Here is a 14,418-nt window from a genome sequence, read left to right on the forward strand (position 1 = left end):
TCTGTTTCATCAGACCATAGAATCTTGTTTTTCATGTTCTGAGAGTCCTTTAGGTGCCTTTTGGCAAACTCCAAGCGGGCTGTCATGTGCTTTTTACAGAGTAGTGGATTCCGTCACTCTACCATAAAGGCCTGATTGGTGGAGTGCTGCAGAGATGGTGGTCCTTCTGGAAGGTTCTCCCATCTCCACAGAGGAACTTTGGTACTCTGTCAGAGTGACCATCGGGTTCTTGGTCACCTCCCTTACCAACTCCCTTCTCCCCAGATTGCTCAGTTTGGCCAGGAGGACAGCTCTAGAAAGAGTATTGGTGGTTCCAAACGTCTTCCAGTTAAGAATGATGGAGGCCATTGTGCTCTTGGGGACATTCAATGCTGCAGAAATTTTTTGTTACCCTTCCCCAGATCTGTGCTTCGACACAATCCTGTCTCAGAGCTCTACGGACAATTCCTTCAACCTGATTGCTTGGTTTTTGCTCTGATGTGCTCTGTCAACTGTGGGACCTAATATAGAGTAGGTGTGTGCCAAATCATGTCCAATCAATTGAATTTACCACATGTGGACTCAACTCAATTTGTAAAAACATCTCAAGGATGATCAATGGAAACAGGATGCACCTGAGCTCAATTTCGAGTCTTTAGCAAAGGGTCTGAATACTTCTGTAAATTATGTATTTATTTTTGTTTTATATATTAATATAAAAACCAGTTTTCGCTTTGTGATTATGGGGTAATGTGTGTAGATTGATTAGGAAAAAACGTTATTTAATCAATTTTAGAATAAGTCTGTAACGTGACAAACTGTGTAAAAAGGGGTCTGAATACTTTCCCGAATGCACTGTATTTGGACAGTGAATCTAAACATTTTAATTTGGCTCTTTACGCCAGCATTTTGTATTTGAGATCAAATCGTACAGTACAAAATGGTACCTTTTATGTATTTTCTATTTTATATCTGTTTCACCATTTAGAAAGGAAAGCACTAAGTATTTTGACAAATTCCCTTATATTGCATTAAAGTATTTAAAAGTTTCGTATTTTGGTCCCGTATTCCTAGCACCAGGGGCAAAACTTCAGTTTTAGAAGTGGGGGGGACAGACATAAGCTGCTAGGGGTCCTCCCTCAGGATTTTGTTGGGGCATCTAAAGCTAATTTCCTGCATTTCTACTAGGGCTGTGCATGTCCACCAAGAGCAGTCTTTTTTTGGCCAAGTGGGACGGTAGCGTCCCACTTGGCCAAAAGCCAGAAAAAATATATTACTATAAAAATCATTCTTTCATGAAATCACACATGAAAGACACCAAATTAAAGCTACACGTGTTGTGAATCCAGCCAACATGTCTGATTTCAAAAAGGATTTACGGGGAAAGCACACCAAACAATTATGTTAGCTCAGTACATAGCCACAGAAAAACACAGCCATTTTCCCAGCAAAATATAGTAGAAACAAAAAGCAGAAATAGAGATAAAATTAATCACTAACCTTTGAACATCTTCATCAGATGACACTCATATGACATCATGTTACACAATACATTTATGTTTTGTTCGATAATGTGCATACTTATATCCACAAATCTAGGTTTACGTTGGCGCCATGTTCAGAAATGCCTTCAAAATATCCGGAGTAGAGCCATGTCAAATAACAGAAGTACTCATCATAAACTTTGATGAAAGATACATGTTTTACATATAATTAAAGCTACACTCGTTGTGAATCCAGCCAACATGTCAGATTTCAAAAAGGCTTTTCGGCGAAAGCATAAGATGCTATTGTCTGATGATAGCACAACAGTAAACAAAGAGAGTAGCATATTTCAACCCTGCAGGCGCAAAACAAAATGCAGAAATAAAATATAAATCATGCCTTACCTTTGACGAGCTTCTTTTGTTGGCACTCCAATATGTCCCATAAACATCACAAATGGTCCTTTTTTTCGATTAATTCCGTCCATATATATCCAAAATGTCAATTTATTTGGCGTGTTTAATCCAGAAAAACACAGCTTCCAATTTGCGCAACGTCACTACAAAATATCTCAATAGTTACGTGTAAACTTTGCCAAAACATTTCAAACTACTTTTGTAACACAACTGTAGGTATTTTTAAACGTTAATAATCGATCAAATTTAAGACGGGACTATCTGTCTTCAATACAGGAAGAAAACAAACTGACGCTACTTTTAGAGTCATGCGCCTCTCTCAAAAAGTACACTTCAAGTGACACTCGATCAAGATGGCCGTACTTCTTCATTACACAAAGGAATAACCTCAAACAATTTCGAAAGACTGGTGACATCCAGTGGAAGCGGTAGGAACTGCAAACAAGTCAATTAGAAATCTAGTATCCCAATGAAATCTCATTGAACAGACAGTGACTTCAAAAACGAAATTCTGAATGGTTTGTCCTCGGGGTTTTGCCTGCTACATAAGTTCTGTTATACTCATAGACATGATTCAAACAGTTTTAGAAACTTCAGAGTGTTTTCTATCCAAATCAACTTATAATATGCATATCTTATATTCTGGGGATGAGTAGAAGGAAGTTGAAATTGGGCACGCTATTTATCCAAAAGTGAAAATGCTGCCCCCTATCCTAGAGAAGTTAAGTTTCTCTTCCGAATAAAAGGATGGGAACATACCACGCTGCATCTTGGTCCGCTCATTTCAACGAACGTGACAAGTTCACTACATTCCTGAAGAAAATAATGTACTTTTTACTCCATACATTTTCCCTGACACCAAAAGTACTCATTACATTGTGACAGGAAAATGGTCCAAATCACACACTTATCAAGAGGACATCCCTGGTCATCCCTACTGCCTCTGATCTAGCAGACTCATTGAACGCAAATGCTTTGTTTGTAAATGATGTCTCAGTGTTGGAGTGTTCCTGGCTATCGTTAATAAAAAATAATAATGGGGGCATCTGGTTTGTTTAATATAAGGACTTTTAAATGATTTATACTTTTACTTTTGATACTTAAGTACATTTTAGGAATTCCATTTACTTTGATACTTAAGTATATTTAAAACCAAATACTTTTAGTCTTTTACTCAAGTAGTATTTTAATTGGGTGACTTTCACTTTTACTTGAGTAATTTCCTATTAAGGTATCTTTACTTCAAATCAAATCAAAGTTAATTTTATCAAAGTTCATCAATACAACAGGTGAAGACCTTACAGAGAAAAGCTTACTTGCACAATAGTGCATAAAAGGTGTTAGGTGAACAATAGGTAAGTAAAGAAATTAAACAACAGTAAAGAGACAGGCTATATACAGTAGCTATAAAGGTATATACAGAAGCTATAAATGTAGCAAGGCTACATACAGACACCGGTTAGTCATATATGCATATATGATGAACAGAGAGTAGCAGTAGCATAAAAGAGGGGTTGGCGGGTGGTGGGTGGCGGGACACAATGCCGATAGCCCGGGAAGCCATTTGATTATCTGTTCAGGAGTCTTATGGCTTGGGGGTAAAAACTGTTGAGAAGCCTTTTGTCCTAGACTTGGCACTCCGGTAACGCTTGCCATGCGGTAGTAGAGAGAACAGTCTATGAGTGGGGTGGCTGGGGTCTTTGACAATTTTTAGGGCCTTCCTCTGGGCCGTACGCACTACCCTCTGTAGTGCCTTGCGGTCAGAGGCCGAGCAATTGCCGTACCAGGCAGTGATGCAACCAGTCAGGATGCTCTCGATGTTGCAGCTGTAGAACCTTTTGAGGTTCTCAGGACCCATGACAAATCTTTTTAATTTCCTGAGGGGGAATAGGCTTTGTCCTGCCCTCTTCACGACTGTCTTGGTGTGTTTGGACCATTCTAGTTTGTTGTTGATGTGGACACCGAGGAACTTGAAGCTCTCAACCTGCTCCACTACAGCACCGTCGATGAGAATGGGGGCGTGCTCGGTCCTCTTTTTCCTGTAGTCCACAATCATCTCCTTAGTCTTGGCTATGTTGAGGGATAGGTTGTTATTCTGGCACAACACGGCCAGGTCTCTGACCTCTTCCCTATAGGCTGTCTCGTCGTTGTCTGTGATCAGGCCTACGGTTGTGTCGTCTGCAAACTTAATGATGGTGTTGGAGTTGTGCCTGGTCATGCAGTCGTGGGTGAACAGGGAGTACAGGAGGGGACTGATCACGCACCCCTGTGGAGCTCCAGTGTTGAGGATCAGTGTGGCAGATGTGTTGCTACCTACGCTCACCATCTGGGGGCGGCCTTTCAGAAAGTCCAGGATCCAGTTGCAGAGGGAGGTGTTTAGTCCCAGGATCCTTAGCTTAGTGATGAGCTTTGAGGGTACTATGGTGTTGAACGCTGAGCTGTAGGCAATGAATAGCATACTCACATAAGTGTTCCTTATGTCCACATGGGAAAGGGCAGTGTGGAGTGCAATAGAGATTGCATCATCTGTGGATCTGTTTGGGCGATATGCAAATTGGAGTGGGTCTAGTGGGTCTATTTCTGGGGTAATGGTCCCGCACCTTGAAAGTGGCAGCTCTAGCCTTTAGCTCAGTGCGAATGTTGCCTGTAATCCATGGCTTCTGGTTGGGGTATGTATGTACAGTCACTGTGGGAACGACATCCTCGATGCACTAATTGATAAAGACAGTGACTGATGTGGTGTACTCCTCAATGCAATCGGAAGAACACCGGAACATATTCCAGTCTGTGCTAGCAAAACAGTCCTGTAGTTTAGCATCTGCTTCATCTGATCACTTTTTTATAGACCGAGTCACTGGTGCATCCTGCTTTAATTTTTGCTTGTAAGCAGGAATCAGGAGGATAGAGTTGTGGTCGGATTTACCAAATGGAGGGCGAGGGAGAGGTTTGCATGCGTCTCTGTGTGTGGAGTACAGGTGATCTAGATTTTTCTTCCTCTGGTTGCACATTTAACATGTTGATAGAAATTTTGTAGAACTGATTTAAGTTTCCCTGCATAAAAGTCTCCGGCCACTAGGAGCGCCGCCTCTGGGTGAGTGGTTTCCTGTTTGCTTATTTCCTTATACAGCTGACTGAGTGTGGTTTTAGTGCCAGCATCTGTCTGTGATGGTAAATAAACAGCCACGAAAAGTATAGCTGAAATCTCTCAAGGAAAGTAGTGTGGCCTGCAATTTATCACAATATACTCTACTTCAGGTGAGCAAAATCTAGAGACTTCCTTAGATTTCGTGCACCAGCTGTTGTTTACAAATATGCACAGACCCCCCCCCCCCCCCCCTTGTCTTACCGGAGTGTGCTGTTCTATCTTAACGGTGCAGCGTATATCCCGCTAGCTGAATGTCGTCATTCAGCCACGATTCCGTGAAACATAGGATATTACAGTTTTGATGTCCCGTTAGTAGGAAATTCGTGATCGTACCTCGTTTAATTTATTGTCCATTGATTGGACAATAAAGTAGTATTGACGTTAATGGCAGCTTTCCCAGTCGCCTTTGCCGGGTACCAGGCATCCGGCTCTTTGTCCTCTGTATGACAATTGAGTACTTTTTCCACCACTGCTTTTGCCTAATCCCTCTCAACCATACATTTTTTCAATTCCTCATCAATCCAAGGGGATTTAACAGTTTTTACAATAATTTTCTTAATGTGTGCATGCTTATTTGTAACTAGAATAAGCAATATCATAAATGTGTCAAGTGCAGCGTCTGGTTGCTTCTCATTACACACCACAGACCAACAAATATTCTTATACATCATCAACATATAAATCACAACGAAACTTATTATATGACCTCTTATACACTATATTAGGCCTAGCCTTTGGAACTTTGTTTTTCCTAGATATGGCTAATATATTGTGATCGATACATCAGATGGCTTTAAAGCAAATGTCTGCAGCATTAGTAAAGATGTGATCAATACATGTTGATGATTTAATTCCTGTGCTGTTTGTAACTACCCCGGTAGGTTGACTGATAACCTGAGCCAGGTTGCAGGCACTGGTTACAGTTTGAAGTCTTTTCTTGAGTGGGCAGCTTGATGAGAGCCAGTCGTAGTCATGGCGACAGGACCAACGAACGTTAACACAGAGTATAATCAAAGAGAAACATTGTAACTTGCTGTTTTCAGAGATCTGTTGAGAATTACATGATGAAAATGTGTCTATGAGATAAGATGATAACTAATACCTTTTAACAAATACTTTTTTAGTATGTTGACTATTTAGAATTGTGTAAGATTAGCCAAGTCAGTTGAATGAGAGAGAGACAACTGTAAACTGTATTGAAGAATGCGAGAGAGACAACTGAAAACTGTATTGAAGAGTGAAGCACCAGATAAATTAACTATTTTAAATATGTAAGGTTTCAGACTCCATTCATTCGTCTCACAATACCCTATCCAGGTCTCAAGGTTTAAGAGGGTACACTAGACTATGTGTGTTGTGGTTTTTCACTATGAGCTATAGTGGTTTTAGAGGGTACTAGGCTTACGCTTTACCACTGCAGAGCGAGTTGTCAATGTTGCATTATGTGATTACCATAAATTGGTCACTTTACCTGACAAAAGGTGGGACACAGACCATCATCATTTTTTTGTATAGGCTATTTATTTTCATCAGGATATTTTCTACCTGCAGGCTGCAATGTTTTTATGTTTTGGCTTTATGTACTGTAGAGTATTATCACATTGTTGGCAATGGCAATACAAGTTACTCTTAGATTTTTATAATTTTCATTTAGAATAACCACAGACAATGATTTTGAGATACATAGACTATTATAAACTAAATGAAACTGTTCCACGAAAATGCCCATATCAAAATCATAACTGGCACGAAGGGTACCAATAACCACATAATTAAGTTATGAAACAATGAATGCCATATTCTTGGACTGTGGCATCACCACGGCCTCTTCAATGGATTAGTTCACTGAGACAGGCGCAAATCACACAGGTGTCTTGTGTGCCATGAAAAATCATAATCTATTTGCGACTTCTCGACTAAAAATGTTTTCAATTTTTTATTTGTTTTATTTTTATTTCACCTTTATTTAACCAGGTAGGCTAGTTGAGAACAAGTTCTCATTTGCAACTGCGACCTGGCCAAGATAAAGCATAGCAGTGTGAACAGACAACAACACAGAGTTACACATGGAGTAAACAATAAACAAGTCAATAACATGGTAGAAAAAAGAGAATCTATATACAATGTGTGCAAAAGGCATGAGGTAGGCAATAAATCGAATAATTACAATTTAGCAGATTAACACTGGAGTGGTAAATCATCAGATGATCATGTGCAAGAAGAGATACTGGTGTGCAAAAGAGCAGAAAGGTAAGTAAATAAAAGCAGTATGGGGGTGAGGTAGGTAAATTGGGTGGGTAGTTTACAGATGGACTATGTACAGCTGCAGCTCGGAAACCAGATTTTTAAAGTTGTTGAGGGAGATAAAAGTCTCCAACTTCAGAGATTTTTGCAATTCGTTCCAGTCGCAGGCAGCAGAGAACTGGAAGGAAAGGCGTCCAAATGAGGTTTTGGCTTTAGGGATGATCAGTGAGATACACCTGCTGGAGCACGTGCTACGGGTGGGTGTAGCCATCGTGACCAGTGAACTGAGATAAGGCGGCACTTTACCTAGCATAGCCTTGTAGATGACCTGGAGCCAGTGGGTCTGACGACGAACATGTAGCGAGGGCCAGCCGACTAGGGCATACAGGTCGCAGTGGTGGGTCGTATAAGGTGCTTTAGTAACAAAACGGATGGCACTGTGATAAACTGCATCCAGTTTGCTGAGTAGAGTATTGGAAGCTATTTTGTAGATGACATCGCCGAAGTCGAGGATCGGTAGGATAGTCAGTTTTACTAGGGTAAGTTTGGCGGCGTGAGTGAAGGAGGCTTTGTTCCGGAATAGAAAGCCGACTCTAGATTTGATTTTGGATTGGAGATGTTCGATATGAGTCTGGAAGGAGAGTTTGCAGTCTAGCCAGACACCTAGGTACTTATAGATGTCCACATATTCTAGGTCGGAACCGTCCAGGGTGGTGATGCTAGTCGGGCGTGCGGGTGCAGGCAGCGAACGGTTGAAAAGCATGCATTTGGTTTTACTAGCGATTAAGAGCAGTTGGAGGCCACGGAAAGAGTGTTGTATGGCATTGAAGCTCGTTTGGAGGTTAGATAGCACAGTGGCCAGGGAAGGGTCGGAAGTATACAGAATGGTGTCGTCTGCGTAGAGGTGGATCAGGGAATCGCCCGCAGCAAGAGCAACATCATTGATGTATACAGAGAAAAGAGTCGGCCCGAGAATTGAACCCTGTGGTACCCCCATAGAGACTGCCAGAGGACCGGACAACATGCCCTCCGATTTGACACACTGAACTCTGTCTGCAAAGTAGTTGGTGAACCAGGCAAGGCAGTCATTAGAAAAACCGAGGCTATTGAGTCTGCCGATAAGAATATGGTGATTGACAGAGTCGAAAGCCTTGGCCAGGTCGATGAAGACGGCTGCACAGTAATGTCTTTTATCGATGGCGGTTATGATATCGTTTAGTACCTTGAGCGTGGCTGAGGTGCACCCGTGACCGGCTCGGAAACCGGATTGCACAGCGGAGAAGGTACGGTGGGATTCGAGATGGTCAGTGATCTGTTTGTTGACTTGGCTTTCGAAGACCTTAGCTAGGCAGGGCAGGATGGATATAGGTCTGTAACAGTTTGGGTCCAGGGTGTCTCCCCCTTTGAAGAGGGGGATGACAGTGGCAGCTTTCCAATCCTTGGGGATCTCAGATGATACGAAGGAGAGGTTGAACAGGCTGGTAATAGGGGGTGCGACAATGGCGGCGGACAGTTTCAGAAATAGGGGGTCCAGATTGTCAAGCCCAGCTGATTTGTATGTGTCCAGGTTTTCCAGCTCTTTCAGAACATCTGCTATCTGGATATGGGAAAAGGAGAAGCTGGGGAGGCTTGGGCGAGTAGCAGCGGGGGGGGGGGGGGGGGTGGCGGGGCTGTTGGCCAAGGTTGGAGTCGCCAGGTGGAAGGCATGGCCAGCCATTGAGAAATGTTTGTTGAAGTTTTCGATTATCACGGACTTATCAGTGGTGACCGTGTTATCTAGCCTCAGTGCAGTGGGCAGCTGGGAGGAGGTGCTCTTGTTTTCCATGGACTTTACAGTATCCCAGAACTTTTTGGAGTTAGAGCTACAGGATGCAAATTTCTGCTTGAAAAAGCTGGCCTTAGCTTTCCTGACTGACTGCGTATATTGGTTCCTGACTTCCCTGAACAGTTGCATATCGCGGGGGCTCTTCGATGCTATTGCAGTTCGCCACAGGATGTTTTTGTGCTGGTCGAGGGCAGTCAGGTCTGGAGTGAACCAAGGGCTATATCTGTTCTTGGTTCTGCATTTTTTGAACGGAGCATGCTTGTCTAATATGGTGAGGAAGTAACTTTTAAAGAATGACCAGGCATCCTCAACTGACGGGATGAGGTCAATATCCTTCCAGGGTACCCGGGCCAGGTCGATTAGAAAGGCCTGCTCGCAGAAGTGTTTTAGGGAGCGTTTGACAGTGATGAGGGGTGGTCGTTTGACCGTGGACCCGTGGCGGATACAGGCAATGAGGCAGTGATCGCTGAGATCTTGATTGAAGACAGCAGAGGTGTATTTGGAGGGCAAGTTGGTCAGGATAATGTCTATTAGGGTGCCCATGTTTACGGATTTAGGGTTGTACCTGGTGGGTTCCTTGATGATTTGTGTGAGATTGAGGGCATCAAGCTTAGATTGTAGGACTGCCGGGGTGTTAAGCATATCCCAGTTTAGGTCACCTAACAGAACAAACTCTGAAGCTAGATGGGGAGCGATCAATTCACAGATGGTGTCCAGGGCACAGCTGGGAGCTGAGGGGGGTCGGTAGCAGGCGGCAACAGTGAGAGACTTATTTCTGGAGAGATTAATTTTTAAAATTAGAAGTTCGAACTGTTTGGGCATAGACTTGGAAAGTATGACAGAACTTTGCAGGCTATCTCTGCAGTAGATTGCAACTCCTCCCCCTTTGGCAGTTCTATCTTGACGGAAAGTGTTATAGTTGGGTATGGAAATATCAGAGTTTTTGGTTGCCTTCCTAAGCCAGGATTCAGACACGGCAAGGACATCAGGGTTGGCAGAGTGTGCTAAAGCGGTGAGTAAGGCAAACTTAGGGAGGAGGCTTCTGATGTTGACATGCATGAGGCCAAGGCTTTTTCGATCACAGAAGTCAACAAATGAGGGTGACTGGGGACATACAGACCCCTTTTGTCATACAATATTCCATATATAGTAAGCTACCCAGAGCTTATGAAAGTTGCACAGTGTACCCTTAATCTTGTAATAAATGAAATCTAGTGATGCATAACTTGACATTTCCGCCATCCATTGTGACATTGTGGGAAGATAACCAACCTTCTAATTAATTGCAATTAAAAAAATTAGCAGCTGAAAATGCTAGGTTACACAGTTTCTTCTGATACCTGTCCCCAGAATCAACATTTCCAAGCAAACAACATTTTTATTTAACCTTTATTTAACTAAAAACAGGGAGAATCTGTAGACATTCTGAAATAAAATAACAAACTCTTTGCCAGATAACATATGCAAATATGTCCCCTTTTTTGTTTTACACTTCCAGCAGAGGCATTACATGTCTGAGTGCATGATATTCATTTTCACTGGCATATAGGATGTTCTATGGATGGTATTAAACTGCAGTACTTTATAACTGAGATTATATGAAGATGACTGGGCATTCAAATATAACTGTCCATTTATAATCATCAATATTGTGTTGTGTTATATGTCAGTTACACTGCTAGCTCAGCACTGGGCATTAACTTTTTTTTAATGTTAAGTTAGACAGCAGTTACCTTGCCAGCAACATCAGTCAAATAAAGAGTAGACAGTTTATGCTCTGCTTGCTTTTACCACTCTGGGAAAAAGCGCAACACACAGAGACAGCAGCTCCGTGCTGGTCACAACCTTTGCCTTCATACAGCCTGTCCGCAGACTCTGTGGTGTCCGCATGGTCCTAAATCCAGCCTGCTGAAACCACCAAACAGCCTACATGACCGCTCTGAGGTGTCCTAAAACACGCCGATGCTGCTTTTTTGTATCACAGTGCAATGATAAACTGGGGGGGACAAAAATGCAATTTTAGAATTTGGGGTGGTTATGTCTCCCCCGTCCCCAGTGAAGTGGCACCCCTGCCTAGTACGCAATGACTACACAGCTTGTGATTTGCGGTTGAGTTTTGGGTTATGTTTGGCCCAGTAGGAACTGAATGGTGAATGATGACTGGAGTAATACTCTTTCTAAGTGAGTAGGTAAGATATTTCTGATAATGCCATGATGAAGAGAAATCATGAATGAATAATGATGAGTGAGAAGGTTACAGAGACTAACAAAACATGCTAACCACTCACCATTACCAACTGGAGAGGTTAACTTTCTCACTCATAATTATTCACAATTCATTCATGATCATCTATAATCATGGTAGCATCCACATGAATGTAGTGTTCAGAAACATCCGCTATCCTTATTTACAATAAAAGTGACTCCAAGGGCCTCCCGAGTGGAGCTGCGGTCTAAGGCGCTGCATCGTAGTGCTAGAGGCATCACTACAGACCTGGGTTCAATCCCGGGCTGTATCACAACCGGCCGTGATCGGGAGTCCCATAGGGCGGGCCACAATTGGCCCAGCGTCGTCCGGGTTAGGGGAGGGTTTGGGCGGGGGCTTTCCTTGGCTCATCGCGCTCTAGTGACTCCTTGTGGTAGGCCTGGTGCCTGCAGGCTGACATCGGTCATCAGTTGAACTGTGTTTCCTCCGACACATTGGTGTGGATGGCTTCCGGGTTAAGTGGGCGGGTGCTAAGAAGTGCGGTTTGGCGGGTCATGTTTCGGAGGATGCATGACTCGACCTTCGCCTCCCGAGCCCGTTAGGGAGTTGCAGTGATGAGACAAGATCCAAATTGGGGAGAAAAAGGGGATACTTTTTAATTATTATTATTTTATTTTTTTTAAACATAAAGTGCCTCCAAAATGACATAATGCATTATTCACCATTCACTACTGAATAATTGAATACACTATAAAGTGTTTTATTTATAAACGGTAAAACCGATATGTACGGAAATAACCTCAAATAAAGGCTGGCATTTTGTAATGTCCCCTCATATGAAACTCTTGATCTCAAATCTAAAATGCTGGATTATGGAGCCCAATATATTTTTTTAGCTTCACTGTCCAAATACATATCTAGGGGAGTGTATAAATAAATCATCATCCTACTGTTACAAAAAACAGTCAACAGAGTCACCTCAATCTCAGTGTGAAAATTGTAAGTTTTTGAGGTAAAAATATAGATTTTTGAAAACAGCAGTGGCAGAGGTGACATGGCAGGCTTTTGTGTGGCATCGGTTTCCTTTCCACTCTGTCCGCAAAAGCATAAACATTACTATTCAGAGCTGTGCTCTAGCTATTCCCTGATTAAGCCCAGGACTCATCAATAGGCCTGACTGTCTGCTGGGGCCTCTGGACAAGCAGCCCTTTCTCCATGCCCTCGCTCTATACACACTGTTTTAATGGCTGTAACGCCTTGGAGAAGAGTTAATTATTGTGTAGCACATGGTTGGCATACATGACTTCATCCACCAGTTCAAGGACAGTGAGTGTGTCACAAGACCCATGTTGACTTCAGCGTGTATGTGTGTGTGTGTGTGTGTGTGTGTGTGTGTGTGTGTGTGTGTGTGTGTGTGTGTGTGTGTGTGTGTGTGTGTGTGTGTGTGTGTGTGTGTGTGTGTGTGTGTGTGTGTGTGTGTGTGTGTGTGTGTGTGTGTGTGTGTTTTATGGCATCCTGACTGAAGGACATGTGGTATTGAGGGATCTTCAGTGTTGAAGCTTGCCCATTAGCTTTACGTTACTGTAATAGATTAAGTTGGATGATAACATTAAACCATACACTAAAGCGTAAAATAATACCTTCCACAAACATAAAACAACACATCGGTCTGTATAGATAATCACTCATGTTGGTTTTGATTCTGGTACTATGACTGATGAGAACATGTTAGTGTGGTGTAACTAGATGGTAACTTTACAAGTAAAGTTGTGGGATTTTCTTTAGCTATTTAAAAGTATTTTTGTGGTAATGAAAGAAGTTGAAAAAGTTTTACTTTACTATTTAAAGCAAAGCAGTTAATTATAGTCAAAGTAAAATAATTGGTCTGATTACTTTGATAGACTACTATCAATATCATTTATTTTGATTGTGGGCCAGTTAGATCACAAAATTGTCTAAACTATTGTTGTTGCGTATGAAAACTGAAGGAAGAAAGTGTCCCGCCCTGACCTTAGAGATCCTTTTTATGTCTCTATTTTGGTTTGGTCAGGGCGTGAGTTGAGGTGGGCATTCTATGTTTTGTGTTCTACGTTTTCTATTTCTGTGTGTTTGGCCGGGTGTGGTTCTCAATCAGAGGCAGCTGTCTATTGTTGTCTCTGATTGAGAACCATACTTAGGTAGCCTTTTCCCACATGTGTTTGTGGGTAGTTGTTTTCTGTTTGCACCAGACAAAACTGTTTCGGTTTCGTTCGTTCTCTTTGTTGTTTTTGTTATTCAGTGTTCAGTTTTATGAATAAATCGTGAACACTTACCATGCTGCACTTTGGTCCACTTCTTCATGCAACGATGACCGTTACAGAAAGACATAGGACAAAGCGTTCTTCTGTAGGAAGATGAGAATAAAAGACAGGATCATGTGAACAACACTTTAGGAAACAACTCAATCATTCATGCTGTGGGTTTCAGATAATTAGATGCACGATTTACTAAAATGTTTAATGTAAATTAATTTTGATTTTAGTTGAATGATGATGTAATGATTATAACATTTTAGGCTATTATTTTGGGAGAGAATTATGATGGTGCATCTAGTAATGACAGCTCTTTAATAACCTCTTGAAGCTAGGGGGCAGTATTGATGGTTGGATAGAAAACGTTCCCAAAGTAAACTGCCTATTTCTCAGGCCCAGAAGCTAGAATATACATATAATTGGCAGATTAGGATGGAAAACACTCTAAAGTTTCCAAAACAGTCAAAATATTGTCTGTGAGTATAACAGAACCGACATTGCAGGTGAAACCTGAGGAAAATCCAACCAGGAAGTGCTGTTTTTCTGAAACTACTCTGTTCCATTGCAAGCCTATCCTCCATTTAAAGGGATATCAACCAGATTCCTTTCCCTATGGCTTCCACAGGGTGTGAACAGTCTTTAGACATAGTTTCAAGCTGAGCGAGAATGATCACATCAGTGGATAGCCAGATGTCCTTAGATTTATTCATGCGTGCGCCACTGATAGCGAGACCTTTTCTTTCTCTCTTGTATTGAAAAGGCTACCGTCCGGTTGAAATATTATTTATTATTTATTGTAAAAACAACCTGAGGATTGATTATAAAAA

General features: G+C 42.0%; 1 protein-coding gene across 1 annotated transcript in view; it reads right to left on the reverse strand.

The window, feature by feature from the left end:
• LOC129853989 (heparin cofactor 2-like) overlaps window positions 1-13,655 on the reverse strand; it is a 64,075-nt gene extending 50,420 nt beyond the window's left edge. Inside the window, exon 1 of the mRNA XM_055920575.1 lies at window positions 13,613-13,655. Coding sequence (XP_055776550.1) covers window positions 13,613-13,640 — 28 coding nt within the window. The 5' untranslated portion in view covers window positions 13,641-13,655. The remainder of the gene's footprint in view (window positions 1-13,612) is intronic.
• Between the last annotated feature and the right edge of the window lie 763 nt (window positions 13,656-14,418).

This window comes from Salvelinus fontinalis, chromosome 4, assembly GCF_029448725.1.
Source record: "Salvelinus fontinalis isolate EN_2023a chromosome 4, ASM2944872v1, whole genome shotgun sequence".
Classification (NCBI taxonomy): Eukaryota; Metazoa; Chordata; class Actinopteri; order Salmoniformes; family Salmonidae; genus Salvelinus; species Salvelinus fontinalis.